The 21,816-nt window shown below is 32.7% G+C and overlaps 2 protein-coding genes and 1 pseudogene across 10 annotated transcripts in view; 1 reads left to right on the top strand and 2 right to left on the bottom strand.

Annotated features, from left to right (window-relative positions):
• The window catches only part of LOC139783851 (uncharacterized), a 28,782-nt gene extending 15,124 nt beyond the window's left edge, over positions 1-13,658 (bottom strand). The window contains exon 1 of the mRNA XM_071723012.1: positions 13,524-13,658. Coding sequence (XP_071579113.1) covers positions 13,524-13,634 — 111 coding nt within the window. The 5' untranslated portion in view covers positions 13,635-13,658. The remainder of the gene's footprint in view (positions 1-13,523) is intronic.
• On the top strand, positions 8,070-15,208 carry LOC139783848 (uncharacterized; annotated as a pseudogene).
• Positions 15,209-16,267: 1,059 nt separating this feature from the next.
• On the bottom strand, positions 16,268-19,231 carry Rasp (protein-cysteine N-palmitoyltransferase Rasp). Of its 9 annotated transcripts, none has more exons than XM_071723005.1 (7): positions 18,693-18,889; positions 18,422-18,603; positions 17,730-18,347; positions 17,441-17,658; positions 17,123-17,304; positions 16,958-17,050; positions 16,268-16,721 (listed from the first exon to the last, which is right to left on the bottom strand). In XM_071723005.1, the coding sequence occupies exons 1-7, from the start codon at positions 18,817-18,819 to the stop codon at positions 16,621-16,623; spliced, it is 1,521 nt and encodes a 506-aa protein (XP_071579106.1). In that variant the 5' UTR covers positions 18,820-18,889; the 3' UTR covers positions 16,268-16,620. The 9 variants fall into 9 exon arrangements, with proteins under 9 accessions (XP_071579106.1, XP_071579103.1, XP_071579104.1 ...); XM_071723004.1 differs by having other exon boundaries at positions 16,574-16,721; positions 16,958-17,304; positions 17,730-17,870; positions 17,940-18,347; XM_071723002.1 differs by having other exon boundaries at positions 16,958-17,304.
• Between the last annotated feature and the right edge of the window lie 2,585 nt (positions 19,232-21,816).

The raw sequence follows: 21,816 nt of genomic DNA, 5'->3' as shown, positions 1-21,816 counted from the left end.
GCAGTAATAAATTATGTATACTTGCCAGTAAACCTTATTAATTTATTTAATTTATAAATTAAAAAACAAAATAAAGATATATTCCAAACAGTTTACAATATATGTATTATAGACTAAAAGTCGTGAAAAAAATATTTTAATAATTTTTTAAAATAAAAAAAAAATAAAATGTCGGTAATTGTTTAGGAAGACGAAATTCAGCAGTATTCCTGCGGAGTGTGTGGTGTCAAAAATCTCATCCCTAATAAAGAAAATAAAATAGATCATGAATGCTTAAATAGTCTTTCAGTATCTGTTGATAAAAATTTTGTTATGCGTCCACGGATAGGTATATGTATAATAATAATATTTAAGGGGGTAGACAACCGGTTGTGAATTTTTATCCCCACCATTAACTCATGTACACACCGCTTTTATTATGTTAACCTTCCGATTTCTACCAACGCTTCACTCACTCACGACATGTCAGAGCGACAGGTACATTTTAACACTGCGACTTACTGGTCTGTAATGCTCCGTAAGTAAGAATTTGTGATTGTAATTTTAATACTGATACATTGCGTTTTTTAACATATTGCGACTCCGATTCACGGTTTAGAAAGGACAATCGAATCTCTCTTTTTTACCTGGTCTTCCAACCTGAGAGTAAACGTCGAAGATGCGATCGATTCGGAGCATTTGCATATCGGCATATCCTGACAGACTACCAAACATTCGTATAAATTTTATTTTATTGATTTGACTGCGCTTTTCTACTAATTGACTCATTTTATCGCGATTGACTATAATTTATCGTCTGAAATTTTCATGTATTATTTTCATTTTTACGCTGAAGATGACACAAAAAGTATCGAAACGTCCGAATTTGTATTAACTAATATATATATTTCAATATTGATTTATTTTGAATGCGCATTAATTACCACGCGTGGCTCTGATTGCCTCTCTCACTTCCCTTTATTTGATTTAAAAATTGAAACAACAATGTGTAATAATAATATTAATAACATACCGATATGAATCTGGGGTGGCCATTTTCCATATAGCGATAAATAATTGTTTTTCAGGTGATATTGTTTTACGTCCTGATTTTGATCTTACAAGGGAAGGCTCAACCCTCGGGGTCACCGATTTTGTCGAAATTTTACTAAAATGTAGTATTGATATAGAAGTGACAAATGCTGTACGGAGACGATGCGCTTCTCAACCGTTGCCGAGAAATCGCGATGTACTTATATTACAGTATACATCATATACAATATATTTATTATTATTATTATTACTTTTAGACAAAAAAATGTTAATGATTATAATTTTAAAACTGTGCATAAAATGTTCGTAAAATATTAGCGATTTTGAAAGTAAATAAAAATATATATATATATTGGCGGGGATATTTACATAATATTTAAAAAATTGTATGTATATTTATTGGTTTATTTATTAGTTTTGTATAGGTATAAAAAAAAGGTTACAATAAAAAAAGGTTCCTATATTACTACAAGAAAAAAGAGAAATAGCATCTCGTAAAGATGTTATAAAAATTCACTCTTTAATATTGCATCAGTTAAATGCTCCGGTATTTTCACTTATGATTAAATACGCATGGTTTGCATCAAAACTGACGAGCAAACGGCCGAGCTTTTTGAATGTTAATGACGTGTGTTTTCCTGTCTCGTTATTAAAAACAAAATGTGCTTGCGAAAAAATTGGATTTATAAAGTGTGCTTGGTGTAATTCAGTTCTATGTTTCACTTGTTTTTTTTATTTCAATCACTCTAAAGTTTGTAAAGTTACAGAGCAAGACGACGAATAATCGCAATCATTTTATTATAATATTCTCTTTTTGTACGCCTTTTTTTATTGTAACCTTTTTTTTATACCTATACAAAACTAATAAATAAACCAATAAATATACATACAATTTTTTTAATATTATGTAAATATCCCCGCCAATATATATATATTTTTTTATTTACTTTCAAAATCGCTAATATTTTACGAACATTTTATGCACAATTTTAAAATTATAATTATAAACATTTTTTTGTCTAAAAGTAATAATAATAATAATAAATATATTGTATATGATGTATACTGTAATATAAGTACATCGCGATTTCTCGGCAACGGTTGAGAAGCGCATCGTCTCCGTACAGCATTTGTCACTTCTATATCAATACTACATTTTAGTAAAATTTCGACAAAATCGGTGACCCCGAGGGTTGACCCTTCCCTTGTTAGTAATTTAGGTTTTAAAATTTGTACAATAAAATTAAATGTTGCTCGCTTTATTCTAAAAAAAAGGGTTTATTTTAAAAATTAAATATTCTTCCTCATCGAATAATAATTCTAATAATGTTATTATTTGTGCAAATATAACACACAATAACCTATCGTCTGCCATTTTGACGTGCTCATAGTCGCTTACATTGCCAAAACGAACGACATTTCTTACTATTGTGTAAGCGCTCAGATACCAAATCGAACGATTGAAAACAGCGCTTATAAGCGTGAGCGCTTACAGCGCGTGAGCGTCCAAACCGAACGCACCCGATGTCGCCTACATCTCGACATGAGTGAAAACGCACCTTAAAAACGCCGTCTCGAATTCGATAAACCAACAAATTGATTATTAAGGCTGGTCTACAATACGTGGAGTAAGGAGTAAGAGTAGGCGTAAGAGGGCTATTTCCGGTTTAAGAGAGCTGGCGTAAGGGCGTAGCGAAATAAATTAATTTTATTTCCTATAGCCGTAAGAGAATGCAGTTAAGGCCGTGGCACATAGAAAAACGTAGGCAGTGAAACTTAAGGGCTGTTCTTCTGAAAACGTCCATGCTCCGATTTAGGTGAAACTTTGTAAATAGATTCCTTTTAGATAAAAAAGACATACCAAAAGGATTTTTTGTGACTGCAAAGTTTAGCAACTTTTTTAACATTTTTAACTTGCTGCCTTCCCATACAGCACAAAATATTTTTTAGGAAGATTAAAATAATTTACAAAAATATTTTTATAATGTTTCTATGTCCGTCAGATCATGTCAGAAAAATACTTTTAAAAATATTTTTAAAAGATTGCAAATAAATATATTCAATAATATTTGTAAAATCTTTTAGAAATATTGCTTCAAAAAATAAAATATGTTTGACCCAATCAGCAATAATTGTTTCAAGTTTGAAAGATTTTTTTAATATTTGAAAAATATACATCTTTATATCTTACTTTGGAAAATATTTTGTATATTTATAGCAACGCAGTGTGTAGTGTTGGGTAAGCCTTGCGTTGTATTGCTGGCGAAGATATGTGTCGCAAATGTCATGATTTTACTTTGCCGGAGGCCTGCTTATATTAGATCCCAACTGAAATTTACTTGCGAGTGTCTTACCATATTATGCGCCGCCTAGCGGCGTCGTTGCAAACTAACACGGAAAGATGTACTACCATGCATCTTTCTTAATTAAGAATATTTCATAATATTTCAAAAATATTTTTAAAAATATTTGAAAAAAGATTATAAAACCAATAAGAAATAAAAATATTTTTTAAATATTTTGAAACAAGATTATGATACAATAAATACGTAAATTTGAATTAATATTTCAAAAATATATTTCAAATATTTAAGAAAATTTTGCCTGGGTGATAAAAAAGAACATTTTTAAAAATATTTTTAAAAAATTCTTAAAATATTCTTAAAAATGTTACCACAAAAGGTTTTTAAACCATTTTAAAATATTCCTAAAACCATTTTAAAATGTTTCTCGCAATATTTTTATAGAAATATTTAGAAATATTTTTTGAAAACATTTTGTGCTGTATGGGTTCGCGCATACACTTTCTACGCAAAACGAAGTGCCACATGGGTTTACAACTTTTCACGCGTGGAAAGCCCACGCATGTATTTTGAAGGCACACTATGTGTCTAGTTTAATAATAGTGGAGCCCCCCGCAGGGCCCGCAGGGGGGCGGAACCTACTGCCTCCACGCACACTTTCTACGCGAAACGAGGTGCCACATGGGTTTACAACTTTCCACGCGTGGAAAGCCCACGCATATGTACTTTGAAGGCACACTATGTGTCTAGTTTAACAATAATGAAGCCCCCCGCAGGAGGGCGGAACCTACTGCCTCCACGCATACACTTTTCACGCGAGACGAGTTGTTACATGGGTTTACAACGTTTCTGATTTTCTGAAGTTTCGCCAATGATGTTTATGTTATGACTTTGACGGGTATGACTTTATGGTTGCTTACATTACTTGAGAGCTGTTTTGGTTTGTAATATACTGGAGTTAGTTCGCTCACGACAAGAGCTGTGTGCAAACATGTGTTTCTCGGATAAGCATTTAAAATGACTGTACAATAACCTGTGTGAAGTTAGCACCCCATTTTTGAAATTTTGAAATTCTAAAAGTTGTTCCGGGTTGTTCTAGACTTGTTCTAAATTGTTCCAGAAGATCAAATTTTTAAAATAAAAATGTTTGCGGAAAATTAATAAAAACGATTTTCTGACCTGGCACCCCATTTTTCGAAAATCGAACTTTTTAAGGTTGTTCTAGTTGTTCTAAACATTGTTCCAAAGTATTAATTCGATTGGTTAAACACTTTAGGAGATATTGAAAAAAGAAAAATTTTTAAAATAACAGTTTTTGGCCATTTATTCGTAAACAAAATGACTTACAAAACTGTCGATCTAGAACATATTTCTAACCGCGTAGAACAATTCAGAACAAAATTTTTAAGACCAGAACAAGAACCTAAAGGGTACTTTACTCTTCATCGGAAATATTATTTTTCGATTTTCTTGGTTAAAAATCTTGTTCCAGGCTTCCCGCTTTAAAACTATCGTTCTCTGGAACAAGATTTTTAACCAAGAAAATCGAAAAATAATATTTCCGATGAAGAGTAAAGTATCCTTTAGGTTCTTGTTCTGGTCTTAAAAATTTTGTTCTGAGTTGTTCCAGTGGAGAACACGATAGTTTTAAAGCGGAAAGCCTAGAACAAGATTTTTAACGAAGAAAATCGAAAAATAATATTTCCGATGAAGAGTAAAGTACCCTTTAGGTTCTTGTTCTGGTCTTAAAAATTTTGTTCTGAGTTGTTCCAGTGGAGAACACGATAGTTTTAAAGCGGGAAGCCTGGAACAAGATTTTTAACCAAGAAAATCGAAAAATAATATTTCCGATGAAGAGTAAAGTACCCTTTAGGTTCTTGTTCTAGTCTTAAAAATTTTGTTCTGAGTTGTTCCAGTAGAGAACACGATAGTTTTAAAGCGGGAAGCCTGGAACAAGATTTTTAACGAAGAAAATCGAAAAATAATATTTCCGATGAAGAGTAAAGTACCCTTTAGGTTCTTGTTCTGGTCTTAAAAATTTTGTTCTGAGTTGTTCTACGCGGTTAGAAATATGTTCTAGATCGACAGTTTTGTAAGTCATTTTGTTTACGAATAAATGGCCAAAAACTGTTATTTTTAAAATTTTTCTTTTTTCAATATCTCCTAAAGTGTTTAACCAATCGAATTAATACTTTGGAACAATGTTTAGAACAACTAGAACAACCTTGAAAAGTTCGATTTTCGAAAAATGGGGTGCCAGGTCAGAAAATCGTTTTTATTAATTTTCCGCAAACATTTTTATTTTAAAAATTTGATCTTCTGGAACAATTTAGAACAAGTCTAGAACAATCCGGAACAACTTTTAGAATTTCAAAATTTCAAAAATGGGGTGCTAACTTCACACAGGTTGTACAATAATACATAGGACATAAGAAAGTGATGTGAAAAAATATTTAAAAAATTGCTAAACTTTGGAGTCGCAAAAAATCCTTTTGGTATATGTCTTTTTTATCTAAAAGGAATCTATTTACAAAGTTTGACCTAAATCTGAGCATGGACGTATTCGGAAGTTTCGCCCTGATTTGCTTACTGCTTAAGGGGATCCTGCAGTGACAGGCGAACTTCCTCGATGTCGATAATGTCAACCTTTCTAATTTTGTTTTCCCTATATCTGTCTTTGTCTAACGAAATGACATCTGTCCTTGTTCGATTGCTCGCCATCTCTCGCAAGATCCGGCAACTACTGTTGCTGCTCTTCTTGTCATCCTGCATCCGTATTTGCATTACTAAAATAAAATTTCGATGAATCTTTTTTTGTACGCATTGAATCTTACTTCTACTTGCACGATATTATTCCTATATGTTTTCCCAAGGGAGGATGATAAACATTATGTATGTATAAACTGCAGAATTTTTGTTTTAAGCAAATATTGTCGTCAGGTGACAGCTGTATGTGCCCCAATAAGTAATATTTTTAATTTTTTGGTGTTTTTGATATAAAATCGCGTTTGTTACCTTAGATTTTTGTGCGGACTTTAATTCTGTAAAAGATTTTTGCAATTCTATAAAGCCAATTAAAAGATCCATCTAAAAACGATAATGTCGATAAATCATACGGCTGCAGGATCCCCTTAAGGGGATCCTATAGCGAAAGCCGAACTTCCTCGATGTCGATAATGTCAACATTTCTAATCCTGTTTTCTATGTTATATATCTATATCTGTCCTTGTCTAACGACAGGCATTAGGCTGTTGCTTGGAGCTAAAAAACGACGCTCATTCGGAACTAATTCTTTAGTGGAATTTTATTGATTCATACGATCATTCGACACTAAAATAAGTTAAAAAACAAAAATGCTATTAAATTAAGGGGTGCACTTCTGAGATATTAACAAAAAATATCATTTTCCATTGTTTTCAAAATATCTCGAAAACGACGCAAAATACGAAAAAAGTACAAGAGAACTTTTTTGTAGGAAATAAAATTTTGCATCGAATACGTATATAAAAAATTTCTTTCCGATATCGGAAACCCAAGAAATAAAATTAAAACGAAATTAAAAAATAGCGAAAATTTGGGAAAAAAGATTTTTTTTACATTTTTGCGTACAACTTCTTTTCTAGCAGTCTAACCGATTTTTTCGTTCTGAGATAAAAGAAAGTAGACATTCTAACAAAAAAAACGCGAGGTTAAAAACATTTTTACGACCAATAGTGACCGAGATATCGTTCACGCAAGTTGAATGGTTTTAGTCGGTTTTTCAGTGTTTTGCTTTTATTTTAATTTAATGTTATTTAAACTGGTTTTTTTTTACAATTATTAACGAAAACATATATATTTCTTTAAAAAAGTCTTTTTCAGGCACAACTAAACAATTTTCAATTTCCATATCTTACTGCTTATGCCTCACTGCATACTCTTACGGTTATTGTAGATAACGCATAAAAGTTATGTATTTTCATTGATAATTGCAAAAAAACCAGTTTAAATAACATTAAATTAAAATAATAGCAAAACACTGAAAAACCGACTAAAACCATTCAACTTGCGTGAACGATATCTCGGTCACTATTGATCGTAAAAATGTTTTTGACCTCGCGTTTTTTTCGTTAGAATGTCTACTTTCTTTTATCTCAGAACGAAAAAATCGGTTAGACTGCTAGAAAAGAAGTTGTACGCAAAAATGTAAAAAAAATATTTTTCCCCAAATTTTCGCTATTTTTTAATTTCGTTTTAATTTTATTTCTTGGGTTTCCGATATCGGAAAGAAATTTTTTATATACGTATTCGATGCAAAATTTTATTTCCTACAAAAAAGTTCTCTTGTACTTTTTTCGTATTTTGCGTCGTTTTCGAGATATTTTGAAAACAATGGAAAATGATATTTTTTGTTAATATCTCAGAAGTGCACCCCTTAATTTAATAGCATTTTCGTTTTTTAACTTATTTTAGTGTCAAATGATCATATGAATCAATAAAATTCTACTAAAGAATTAGTTCCTTTTAAAAACACATAGACAACAGCCTACATCTGTCCTTGTTCAATTGCTGCGCCATCTCTCGCTACACGCAATACTGCTTATCCTATCAACCTGCATGTGCTTTTGCACATATAATGCTGGGTCTACAATTCGAGTCGCAAAGTCGTGAGTCGCAAGAATTGACCAATCACAGTCGATTATTCTCCTCAAATTCGACTGTGATTGGTCAATTCTTGCGACTCACGACTTTGCGACTCGCATTGTAGACCCAGCATAAAAGTTAAAAGCATGACACTTTTTTTTAGACTTCTATCGTAGTTGTAATTGCACGATATTGTTCTTCAACGTTTTCCCTAGAGGGCTAGTATCTCATTTTGTATATATAAACTGCAGTATTTTTGTATAAGCAAATATCGTCGTTAGTGACAGCTCTATGTGCCCAAATTTTTAATTTTTTTTTCGTTTTTGATGTAAAACCGACACTAGCCCCCTACATTTTTGTGCGTACTTTAATTCTGTACAAGAATTTTGCAATTCCGTAAAGCCAATTAAAAGTGGTTTGCTTTTAACTAAATGTCGGTAATTACTGCCACTATAGGATCCCTTTAAGTTTTACTGCTTAAGTTTTTCTATGTGCCACGACCTTTAGACGTAAGCAGTAAGCTATTGACCAACCACAGTCGATTATTCTTGAATTGTAAAAATTAGTCAGTAACACAATTAAGAATTTAATTGACTATACTGGCAATGATTATAATCGTGGTAAAATTAAGATGCTTATATTATAAGCATCTAAAATTACATCAACTTTAGAATGACCAGAATCCTTGGTCGAAACTCTGTGACGATTTGTCACGACGATTATAATCGTTACCACGATTATAATCATCGCCAGTATAGTCAATTAAATTCTTAATTGTGTTAATTATTGACTGGCGAAGTAAATGTTACTTATTCGATTAGTCAGTAGCTTACTGCTTACGTCTTACTGCATACTCTTACGGCTATTGTAGATATATGTAGATGGTCCTTTTACACTTAAGGACGTTCTCTTGTGATAGTCCCTCTCAAAAGTTCCGCGCGCCGGCGAAAGAAACTGCTGTACGCAGCGCCTCTCTGGAGAGGGAAACTTTTTACTATGACTGTACGCGCACACATAGCAACGCTCTATCTGTATATACGCCCATACTAGCTTACGGCGAGGATACGGCAACACTGCGCCTCAAGCTCAGAGTTGCGCGCGCAGTAAAAGCAACGAATGTATAGCCGCCAAGCTCCGAGCCTAACCTTTATCATTCTGTGTTGTGTAAAAAATTCCACTCAATTTCGCATTTCAAACGGCAGGTTTGCCAGGAAAAAGGCAGAAGAGAGTAAAAAAAAAGAAACTTACAGCCATGTCTGCAGTTAAAAAAAGACGTATTCAGAATATTTTATGTGAATGCGATGAAAATGTCTGTGAGGGGAAACGCATCGTAGACCTCAAAGTACTTGCAAAAAATTTGAGATGTTCGAAGTGCAATGAATACCTATACTTAGATAAAGTCTTGAAAGAAAAATATACAGGACTTGATTCTACTTTAATTATCTGTTGTGATAAATGCAAAAGAATTAATGAAGTTCGTACCAATAAAGAGCATGAGTGTCAAGCTCAACAACGTATTTACTCTGACATCAATTCAGCAGCTGTATTTGGTAAGTCCGTTGTTACTTTTAGATACATAATAATTCATCTGTTATAAAGTTGAATACATTATTTAATTATTAATTATATATATTGAAAATAACCTCAAATGCTTTTTGACAGGTGCTGTACATTCTGGTATGGGCTGTACTGGATTGAATAAGTTACTGGCTGTTATGAATATCCCAACAATATCAAATGACTTGTACAAACGGTACGAACGAGAAGTAGGACCAGCAATTGAAAAGGCTGCAAAAGAAAGTTGTAGACGAGCTGCAGAAGAGGAGAGACGTCTTGTCATCCAGAATGTCAAGAGATTATGTGAAGAATTGTAATTGATACTTTTTTTACAGTAATTACATAATTGTAGTTATACAACATGCATGCAAGAACATAATTGTAAATAATCAACAGCTTTTTATGATTAAGGTAACATAAAAGAAGGAAAAAAAATTTTTTAGTCAGAATGTTACCTTAAGCTAATGAAAAATGTTTAAATGTATTCTACTATATTTTTAAAAATATTACATAATAAGATTATTATTCTAATGAAAAAGTTAAAAGTATCAATAGTACTGTATGATAGATGATTTCTTCGATTACTCTGATATGTACCAAAAATGTACTGTATATATATAACAATCTATTTTACTGACTTGTGTCAAAAATGTGTAGACGCATAAAAAATTATTATAAGATGATTTCTTCGATTACTCTGATTTGTACCAAAAATGTACTGTACGTATAACAATGTATTTTACTGACTTTAATCTTATTTTATTTTGAAGAAATCATCCATCGTGTGATCCTGAAATTTACACTATTTTTTTATATCTACTTTTTAAGTACACGAAATCATAAATAAAATCTTCATTGTAATCTACTTCATTTTGTATGTTTTTATAATTTGCTATTTATTTACTTTTTTATAGGCCGCCAGAAATAGTTGATGACATCTATCCTAATTTACAAATCCTTGAATCCTCCGACATCAATAATAATCTAAATTGTGAGTTGGATGCAGCATTATTAGATATAGTAAATATTATAATTTCATACGACATGGGATGGACCAAGAGAGGCAATGGAAGAAGCTACGATAGCCTTAATGGTTATGGAATAATCATCGGATTTTTGAGTGGAAAGATTCTGGATTATGCTACTCGCAATAGGAAGTGTGCATTATGTGACCGGGGACATGATAAAGCAGATCATGACTGCCGCAAAAATTATCACGGAAGCGCAAAAGCTATGGAGGCGGATGCTGGAGCGCAACTGATTAATCACAGCCAAGTACTAAAAGATGTAGGCTTGAAAGTTCGAGTTGTTATTGGCGACGAGGATAGTAGCACAATAGCAGCTGTGCGAAAAGAAAATTCCGAAGTTATGTACAAATTAGCAGATAAAAATCATTTAGTAAAAAATTTCGGAAAAGAATTGTACGAGTTAGTAAAAAGTCATAAAGAATTAAATAAAAAAGGTGCAATTCCACATTTAAAAAAATGTTTTGCTTATGCAATCTCGCAGAACAAAGGTAAAACTGCAGAGCTTGCAAGTGCCATCCGGAGTATTCCCGATCACATTTATAATCAACACGAAAATTGCGGTAACTGGTGCAGGCGGGGAAATAATTCCGGAGTACAAACAATACAGCTAAAAGATGAACAATTATATGCAGCCTTATATGCGTTGTTTTCTAAATACGCTAATAACGCTCGAAAGTTTTCTGTCGCAGCTTCTAGTCAGACAAATGAAAGCGTAAATAATATTATAGCCCACAAAGCGCATAAAAACGTATGTCACAGTAAAAGCGCTGCAGCAGATTTCCGTGTTGCGAGTGCAGTATGCACAAAAAATGACGGCGAAGCTTCAATTTTAGATATTAAAAAAAAATTGCAATTGTCACCGGGCACTCACACAGCTAAATATGCTATTACATATGATAAGAAAAGAAGGGCAAGAGCAATAAGAGAATCTACTAAAGAAAAAAAATTACGGAGACTTGAATTAGTAATAAAGAGAGAACAGTTAAGAAAAAAAATGGAGAGTTCAGAAGGTGTAACATATAAATCGAATTGTGGTATGAATGTATCGAATTGTGGTATGAATGTAACACCTACACAAACAACTGTTACCGAATCAGTATCTTTTGCTTATAATGTAATTTATTTTGATCTTGAAACTGGTGGTCTAAGTATGACTGACGACATTTTACAAATAGCTGCAATATCAGAAAATCGCGAATTCAATGTTTATGTAACCCCGACGCAACCTATCTCACCTGCTGCAATGAATATAACAGGTTTAAGTATTATAGAAGGACATTTGCATTTAAATAATGAAGTAGTTTCCACGATTCATATAAAAGATGCTTTAATTGCTCTTAATCGATTTTTAAGTTGTTCAGAGAAAATGAATGTACTCGTCGCACATAACGCTAAGTTCGATGTTCCGCGACTACTCAGAGCAATGGTTAAAAATAATGTTCACTTAGATTTTACTAATATAGTTGGATTTGTTGACACGTTGACAGTTTTCAAAAAAGCTTTTCCAGAACGGAAAGGTCCAGGATTGTTTAAATTGTCAACATTAGCTCAAGACATTTTAGGTCCTGACGTTCTGGAAAACTTTCATAATGCAACTTTCGATGTTCAGTTCTTCAGAAGTTAATTAAATTTCTTAAAAAAGAAGATGATTTATTAAAATACATGAAACCATACGAAACTTGTCTATCAGATCAATTAGAATATGATACCATTAAGGCAAATTTAGAAAAGTTACATTTATTAAAAGGTGTTGTTTCCCGAGATTTATTGAAAAGGATGGCGAAACAAAATATCAGTTTTGAGAACTTGAAAGAAGTGTATAAAAATGGAGGAGAAAAGGCTGTGTACACCTTTTGCACTGCAAAATGTGAAAATGGAAAACCAAAAATTACGAAAGATAAAAAAGCTATAAATAAAATTATTACTAAGTTAATACAATATGGTTCACATTTTGCAGTGTAAAAAGTGTACACACCCTCTTCTCCTCCATTTTTAGAAATAAAATAAAATGTGATAGAAAACTAAAATGGTGATAGAAAACCAAAAATTATAAAAGATAAAAGCGCTTAGAAATAAAATAAAATATGTTACATATTGTAATAAATAAGAATAAAATAAAATGTTACATTCTGAATATTCTGATTATAATCCACATTACCAATATTGTAATAGATAGTTTTTATTTTTCTATTCCAGTTATAAATAAATTTTTTATTCACAAAATAAAGGTCAATTATGTATAAATCATTTTATTTATTTTCTGAATACGTTTTTTTTTTAACTGCAGACATAGCTGTAAGTTTCTTTTTTTTAATCTCTTCTGCCTTTTTCCTGGCAAACCTGCCGTTTGAAATGCGAAATTGAGTGGAATTTTTTACACAACACAGAATGATAGAGGTTAGGCTCGGAGCTTGGCGGCTATACATTCGTTGCTTTTACTGCGCGCGCAACTCTGAGCTTGAGGCGCAGTGTTGCCGTATCCTCGACGTAAGCTAGTATGGGCGTATATACAGATAGAGCGTCGCTATGTGTGCGCGTACAGTCATAGTAAAAAGTTTCCCTCTCCAGAGAGGCGCTGCGTACAGCAGTTTCTTTCGCCCGGCGCGCGGAACTTTTGAGAGGGACTATCACAAGAGAACGTCCTTAATACGTTTACGCAGTGACAACAACATAACCTCTTTCGTCAACAACGCGACCTAGGCTGTGTTTCAAAAATGCTAGCAAATTCACTGCTAGCGTTACAAGTCTATAGTATATACTATACGTTAACGTAAACTATAAATTTGCAGCGCTGGCAGTGTATTTTAGAAAACAGTCCTATATTGTGATTTCTACGCTTACTTCACCGTTCTAGACGAAATCGTTTTAAGCATTTTATGCCAAGATTGTTACTCCTTACTCCAGGCTTACTCCACGTATTGTAGACCAGCCTTTAAAGCTTGAAATGTGCACTGACGATATTCAGTGACTTTGTATTTACCTGGGACACGTGTTTGGAATTAATGCCGCGTATACTTCCAGCGTTCTTGACAACGGTAGACACGTCACTGCCGATCTCCTCACGTATCTTGTTCTTCAGAGTTGCGAACATAGTGTAAACGCGGCGATCGTTGAAATCAATACACGACGACAAGTATGACAATAGCCACCACCGTCTGTCAATCGATGATATAACGTCGATCCAATACAAACGACACTCCACACCCGAAATATGTGTTCATCGAATTTAATGATAGATAACGAAACATGAGAAACGTATTGCGCGTAACAGCTTTACTTTTCATCGCACGTTTGCTTCTCATCGATGCACACGTTATTTGGCGGAACTGTCACTTGTAAGCTTCTTGTTTACATTACGAACAAAAATTTTTAACATCTACAATCACATCAGACGCAATCATGTTGGCTCTGAGAGCTACCATATTACTCCACAGTTACTACATACATACAGTTACGACAGTTGCTGTCTGTTTCTTTGATGCAGTGGTAATCGATCACGTGACGGTCAGCCATGTTGTAGGCTGTATGAGTGCTTAATTTGAACGATATTAAAGAGTCTTTGCAATACCGTCTTTCAGATAAACCGTAACCGTATCTGAATTGTTCAAATACATTCACTTATGTATGTACATGAACAATTGAAAGACGGTTATCGTATCTGAAAGACGGTATTGCAAAAACTCAATATTAAGGCTAGTATTCATAAGTTGGATCTTATTTCAAGACCGTCTTAAGTAATGTTTTAGGGCCAAAGCACATATGACAGTCGTAGTCGTGGACGTAAGTAACGCACAAGCTTTGGCGTATCTTGATCTGTCAGGTCGGGGACTACGATCGTCGTATATCGCTAATTAAAGACACTACTTTTGGTGAATGCATGAAAGGTAAATTTATATTTTGCATACAACTTATATAAATATGATTATATATTTATATGTCACTGTAAATATTATTAATTTGTTATTATGCATATTTATTGGCAATTATACATAATTTTAAATACAGTATTATGTTTAATTGTCAGTAATTATACATAATTGTCAAATTAATCATATAAAATTTACGGCAACATCTCTCTATATATTTACATATATACAAAAAATAATTAAAATAAAACTTCTTATAAAACAAAGTCCACTTTTAGTAATTTTATTAAAATATAATTGTATGTGTGTATAAGCACGGATTGTTTGAACAATTTATGATCTTTAATTATTTTTTAACAGACGTAGCAAAGCATCTTTTACAAAAGTGGTTTCTTTTTCTTGTAAATCAAGTATTTTTCTTGTAAATCACTATATATTAGTAATATAAAGTATTTGTTTGCTTTTTTAGTAACATACAACTATACATTATATTTCAGATGCTATTTATAACGGAATATAGAGCTCGTGACAAGTCATCGCCAGCAAAGAACAACAAATTTTTTCAAGCGCGCAGTATAATTAATAACGATAAAGACTGAGATGGGAAGAGAAATAAACGAAAGCCGAAAGAATAAAAACGTGATGTCGTTTTAAAAAATATTTTATATATTATATATTATTCATCTTTTAAAATATATGTGTTAAAATTATATTCCTTTAAAATATAATATTATTCCTTTAAATATATGTGTACCTATAGTTTCTGTATACATTTAAATAAATCTTTTAATTAACTTTATCTGATCAGTTGTTAGTAAATATTATATTAACAATTAGCGAAATAACTTTAAAAAATATTTATTATTATATATTAAATATTAAATTAAAGTAGAAGTTTAATCAGGATATAATCAGGCAATAATGTAAAATTAGGTTTTGATAAGGTACAGCCTGACCTAGTTCACATCAGGCATGTATAATGCAATTCTCTTTAGGGGCCTGAAAAACAGCCTGATAAGGACCTAACTTTACGGACCTGCCTATAGGCCATATCAGGCATGTATAATGCAATTATTCCCTTTAGGGGCCTGAAAAACAGCCTGATAAGAACCTGACTTTTCAGCCCTGTCAGGTTTCTAACGGAAAATAGCGTTACATTTCTGATATGGCCTCCACCAGGATTTCCTATCCGGGACCTGATTTGCATTAGGGATAACCTGCTAAGGGCGTTATTACACCCCTGATCGAATTTCTGCTCGGGGACAGATATAGGTCGATAACATAGAAAATGGTAATTTTATCGGTTATACAGACGACTCCAGTATCACCTTAATATTTAATATTTATTACAGGAATATTTCTATATTTATTATATATCCTAATATTTAATATATATTCTTATTCCTAGTATGTGTTCTATTGTGCACAGGGCTTTATAATTTTATAATTATTTAAAATCATAAGTCTATTATAGATATACGCTAAATACTCGTAAAAATAAGAATGGAAAACTATAATGCACTCTGGTGTTACACTACAAAACTAAACTGCATTCCAACAAGTATTTTACACGGTGTAGCACAGTGTAACACAGCGTGTCCTTGCTGGAAAGCACCCAATATTGTAGCATGATTACAATACTACTCAACATAATTCAACTAGAGACTTCAAATAACAACTCATTGAAACGCAAAATTTTCTATAGCGCCAGATTTGAAAAAAAAAATGTTAGGAAGCATTACTTTCGTACTGAGCATCGTACAAACCCTCATATATTTGCATATAAGAATCTTTTATTTTTGTACTTCAAGATATATAAATTTTTTTAAAAAGAGGCTAATAAAGAAACCACATAAAATTTTATAATATAAAATGTCATTTATTCATGATAATTAGTGATTTTTGTTATATTTTAGAGACCTAACAAGAATTGCAATTGTAATTTATTTACATATTTTTACTTAAAAAATAAAATTCCTAAAAAATGTTCTCCTAATTTTTAAGTCTGTTTGATTATAAAAATATTTTTTCATATTCCTGCAAAATATTTAAACAAGAATTAAAAGAACATTTAAAAAAATTATTAACTTTTAAACTGACATTTTAACTTCTCACAAATATGTTTTTGTCCTTCATTTAAGGCGTCAGATCAAATTTGTACCAATCTATGTACAAACATTTATTTAGTAGACAAATTTTCGAAGCATTACATTATCTTCTAATATGGCGTAATTCCCAGCTTTTAACATCTACTGAAACGTGGCAACAGCAATAAAGAAAGAACAGCAGAATAGATAGACTTTTCCAGGATCCTATAGACAAAAATTGACATCTTAATTTTGATTTTTTAAAAGTACAAGAATACTTTTGCAATATTCGATTATTTGTAAAACTATAAAAATTAATAATAATATAAAATACATTAATAATAATATAGAACACATTAATAATAATATAAAACACATTTATAAAATGATAATAGATATAATCTCTCTATATATTGAACAAAATATATGGAAAATAAAAACTTATGATATAATGAACTTGCCATATAATATATTCTCTGTAAAGATATTTCCAATTTCTCGTCCACCCAAAAAATAGAAATTAGATATGGCTGATATTGCTAAAAGAGGGCTTGCTAGCATGCAATGAAGTCTTTTAGTATTTCTTGAAGATAAATACATATTTTGTATTTTATGATATTGTTTACTTTTTCCAATTGATACTCCTATATCTTCAATTACTATTCCTATAAAATTGAGCAATGTCCAAATAAAGATGTTCATTTGTATTCCATGCCATATAAAGACAAATGTAAAACATGAAAATGATGCAAACAGTTTTCCAAAATATCTATATTTTTGTGATTTTTGTATTGGAACATAAATATATCTGTAAGCAATATTAGAATATTAAGAAGAGTCTGTATTATAATGAAATATATGTAATTTTCTTATTAATTAGTGTAATAGAAGATATATGTCTAGTAGATAAATTTAATCAATTTTAAAAAATAAATTAAACTTACCTTATAAGAAATTTGTATAATCCTCTATCAAAATGTTTCCACATGTCGGAATATAAATGAATCCTAGCTATGCATTTAGGTTGCGATGGTGCTTTTATGTTATCTAAATAACATAAACTACTGCATGTTCCATAGATTACAACATATTTATTCAAAAAAAATTGTCCCATGCAATATCCTAAACCATACAGTGCCCAAGAATTTAAATTCTGCACAACCTGTACAAAAAATAAAATATATTCTTATATATAAATATGATGTATATCTTGTATATAAAAAGACTTATTACCTGTGAGTGATATTGTATAGCATTTATATAAATAAAATGTAGCAACAATTCGGTCACATATAACCAGAACATGTATCTAACTAAATTTAATATAAAAGTTAGAAGCCTTTGATAATTCCAATATTCATGTGGGTGATTAATCTGAAAAATAAAATCTATTATAGAATTTCGTGATTCTTTATGATATATAATATAATTACTCATACATACAGATTCCACAAATTCATGATACAAAATAAGTGGTCCTAAAAATAATGTAGGCAAGTACAAGCAATATGCTAATTTCTGAATAAAATTATTTGAATTGGAGAATTGGTCATCAATGCTATCCATATTGTGACTGATACTTCTTAAATGTATCCAACACATTAGAAGTGTTAAAATATAATGCTTCTCATCAGTGATTCCTAGCCAACTTTGAAAAGTCCCATTTGGTATTTTTAATATGTGTATTACAAATAGATACAAAATATGTATAATCCATGCTGTATTCTTACTACATATATGTGTTAATATATGTAAAAAACTAGGTTGCAGTACTGCACATAACATGCTCAATGTACCCAAATAGTGATAGAGAAAAATGATAGACGATAAGATATACCAATAGCATAATATCTGAAAAATATCTTTGTTATTTTCTTTTAATATTACTTATTTTCTACTATATATTTTGCATATAATTATTATACCATATTGTTACTATTAACTTTAATAATTTGACTGATAAAATGATGGATGAAAATATAAGGTATCAATCTATTCACTAATGTGAGCCATACAAGCCACTCTTGATCGGAGATGTCTCGTTTCTTTCCAACCCAAATCCATCCTGAATCAAAATCACCATATGCATCGTAATAGTCATTGAAATCTGAAAATATAAATCACACATAACTAAAATTATTAATATTATAACAGTTTAATTCTCTTTTTTCTTTTTTCCTCTCTTTATATTCTTACAATTATTTGCCAAATAAAATTGATATACAGAATAAATGATGGCACACGACCACACAAGGAAGTAAAAACAACTTTCGTAATAGCTAATGTGTGTGCGTATGGTTACTAAACTATTGTTTTTCATCATTAAGTTAAACTTGCCGCTTTACTTTATTACAATCAGAGAAAGAAAATAATTACAAAGTGTATCAGTAACAACAAGCAATGTTGCCAACATTTACCTATAGGAAAAAACGGAAAAGACGCATAGTGGCCACCTCAATGAAGTTACCTCTATGAAGTTAGCCGGACAACTTCAACGTAACGAACTTTCATTAATTGGTATCGATTGGTGGTCGTTTGGTGGTCTTTGGTAGTCTAGTCCGATCGTTTGGTGGTTAGCCGTTTTCCTGTAAAATCAAAATGAAATTTCCGGTGTGAAGTTAGCCGGACAATTTTTTTTTTTCAACCAATTTAACTTTTTTATAGCTCATTCGACGCGGAATCGTTTGGTGGTCACGAATATCACCAGTAAAACGTTTGGTGGTCAACCGTTTTCCCAGAAAATAGAAAAAACCGTATGCGCATAATGCCGGACATATCACCTCTGTGCCATTAATCAGGAAAGTTGTATTTGTCACCCAAATTGACTTTGATAGGGCTCATTCGACGCGGAATCGTTTGGTGGTCACGAATATCGTTATTAAAACGTTTGGTGGTCAACCGTTTTCCCAGAAAATAGGAAAAACCGTACTCTCACGCCATTGGTCGTACGACTCCGTGACGTTAGCTCGGTAATTTGATGGATAAACATTATTTATTAATCAAATTGACTTTCATACGGCTCATTCGACGCGGAATCGTTTGGTGGTCACGAATATCATTGTTAAAACGTTTGGTGGTCAATCGTTTTCCTAAAAAATAGAAATAACCGTACGCTCACGCCATTGGTCGAATGACCCCGTGACGTTAGCTCGGTAATTTGATGGATAAATATTATTTATCAATCAAATTGACTTTCATACGGCTCATTCGACGCGGAATCGTTTGGTGGTCACGAATATCGTCATTAAAACGTTTAATGATCAACTGTTTTCCCAGAAAATAGGAAAAACCGTACGCTCACGCCATTGGTCGTATGACTCTGTGCTATTAATCAGAAAAATTGTATTTGTCACTCAAATTGACTTTCATACGGCTCGTTTGACGCGGAATCGTTTGGTGGTCACGAATATCGTTATTAAAACGTTTGGTGGTCAACCGTTTTCCCAGAAAATAGGAAAAACCGTACTCTCACGCCATTGGTCGTACGACTCCGTGACGTTAGCTCGGTAATTTGATGGATAAACATTATTTATCAATCAAATTGACTTTCATACGGCTCATTCGACGCGGAATCGTTTGGTGGTCACGAATATCATTGTTAAAACGTTTGGTGGTCAATCGTTTTCCTAAAAAATAGAAATAACCGTACGCTCACGCCATTGGTCGAATGACCCCGTGACGTTAGCTCGGTAATTTGATGGATAAATATTATTTATCAATCAAATTGACTTTCATACGGCTCATTCGACGCGGAACTGCTGCTTTTCTGTAAGAGCTGCAAGTTGATTGGCTTAAACCGAAACTCGGATCGATTTCTAGTATCGTGTACACAAGGCTTTAAACCCGATTAAGGGGATGCTGGAGCCGCAGGCGAACTCGATCAGCGTCGATAAAGAAGTGCTCACCGACTATATCTGTCCTTGTATAGACAAGGATATAGACAAGGATAGCACCTAACCTTGCATCTTCCACTGGTCTAAGTAATATCTTTTTTTTTAGGCTTCAAATCTTACTTCTAATTGCACGATATTATTCCTGACAGTTTTTTGTAGAGGGCTGCATCACTATTTTCTATAGAAAAACTGCAGAATTTTTGTATAAAGCAAATATTGTCGTCAGGTGAAGACAATATTTATAAAAATAAAATTTTTTTTAGTTTATCAGAAAAAATCATGTACAGCCCTCTACATTTTTGTGCGTACTTTAATCGTGTAAAAGGATTTTCCATTCTGTTCAGCCAATTCAAAGATATTGCTTAGACCGATTATGCCTTGTCGCTGTCACTCCAGGATCCCCTTAAGACGGTCTTAAATATAAGAACCGACTATAAATACCGGCCTACAATGGGTGTCGTAACTTGTAAGAAATTGACCAATCACAGTCGAATTTGAGGAGAATAATCAACTAATGATTGGTCAATTTCTTACGACTCACGACTTACGACAGTGGTCTAGTTTCCACCGAAGTCGTTAATTCGCTCCTAGGCGCTCCTAGGTCTAGGTGGAAACTAGACCAGTTACGACATCCATTAAAGCCCGGTCTACAATGGGTGTCGTAACTGTCGTAAGTCGTTAATCGTAAGAAATTGACCAATCACAATCGAATTTGAAGAGAATAATCAACTAATGATTGGTCAATTTCTTACGACTAACGACTTACGACAGTTACGACACCCATTGTAGACCGGGCCTTAAACCTTGTGTACACGATACTAGAAATCGGTCCGAGTTTCGGTTTAAGCCAATCAACTTGCAGCTCTTACAGAAAAGCAGCAGTTTTATTGGCTTAAACCGAAACTCGGACCGATTTCTAGTATCGTGTTCACAAGGCTTTAGACCATCGGCTACGTTGCGACATCCGACTCCGACATACGACTGATTGTAGACCGGGCCTAAGGCCTAAGGCCCGGTCTACAATGGGTGTTGTAAGTCGTAAATCGTAAGAACTGACCAATCACAGTTCATTATTCTCCTTGCGGTCGAAGAATAATGAACTGTGATTGGCCAATTCTTACGACTTACGACTTACAACATCCATTGTAGACCGGCCCTAAGCGCTGGACACACGAATCGACGGAAGACGTAAGACATAAATCGTAAGGAAATCCACCAATCAGAGTCGACTATTCCCCTCTACCAACGTACGGCCGTACGTTCCCGAATCGAGCAATGCGATTGGTCGAAATCCTACTGTTACTGTTACGAAAAAGTGTGTGTGGCCAGCTTTAAGGGTCGACAGGAGTAAGAGTAGAGACCTCTGTCGGGTTGGCTTAGCTGCGACTCGCTGCGAGTCCGTATTTTATTTATTATAAATTTTTAAG

The sequence above is a fragment of the Temnothorax nylanderi genome, unplaced genomic scaffold (genome assembly GCF_030848795.1).
Source record: "Temnothorax nylanderi isolate EJ_2023f unplaced genomic scaffold, tnyl_v1.0 TNYL_tig0550_pilon, whole genome shotgun sequence".
NCBI lineage: Eukaryota > Metazoa > Arthropoda > Insecta > Hymenoptera > Formicidae > Temnothorax > Temnothorax nylanderi.
The sequence above is the reverse complement of the archived record's forward strand: the minus strand, read 5'-3'. Positions and strand labels throughout refer to the sequence as shown.

Coding starts and splice junctions, on each gene's coding strand:
- Rasp (XM_071723002.1), bottom strand. CDS start 18,819: ATGATGAAAAACAATAGTTTAGTAACCATACGCACACACATTAGCTAT. Junction 18,604..18,692: donor ATTTTATTTGGCAAATAATT/GTAAGAATATAA, acceptor TTATATTTTCAG/ATTTCAATGACTATTACGAT. Junction 17,305..17,440: donor TTATACAAATTTCTTATAAG/GTAAGTTTAATT, acceptor TATTGCTTACAG/ATATATTTATGTTCCAATAC.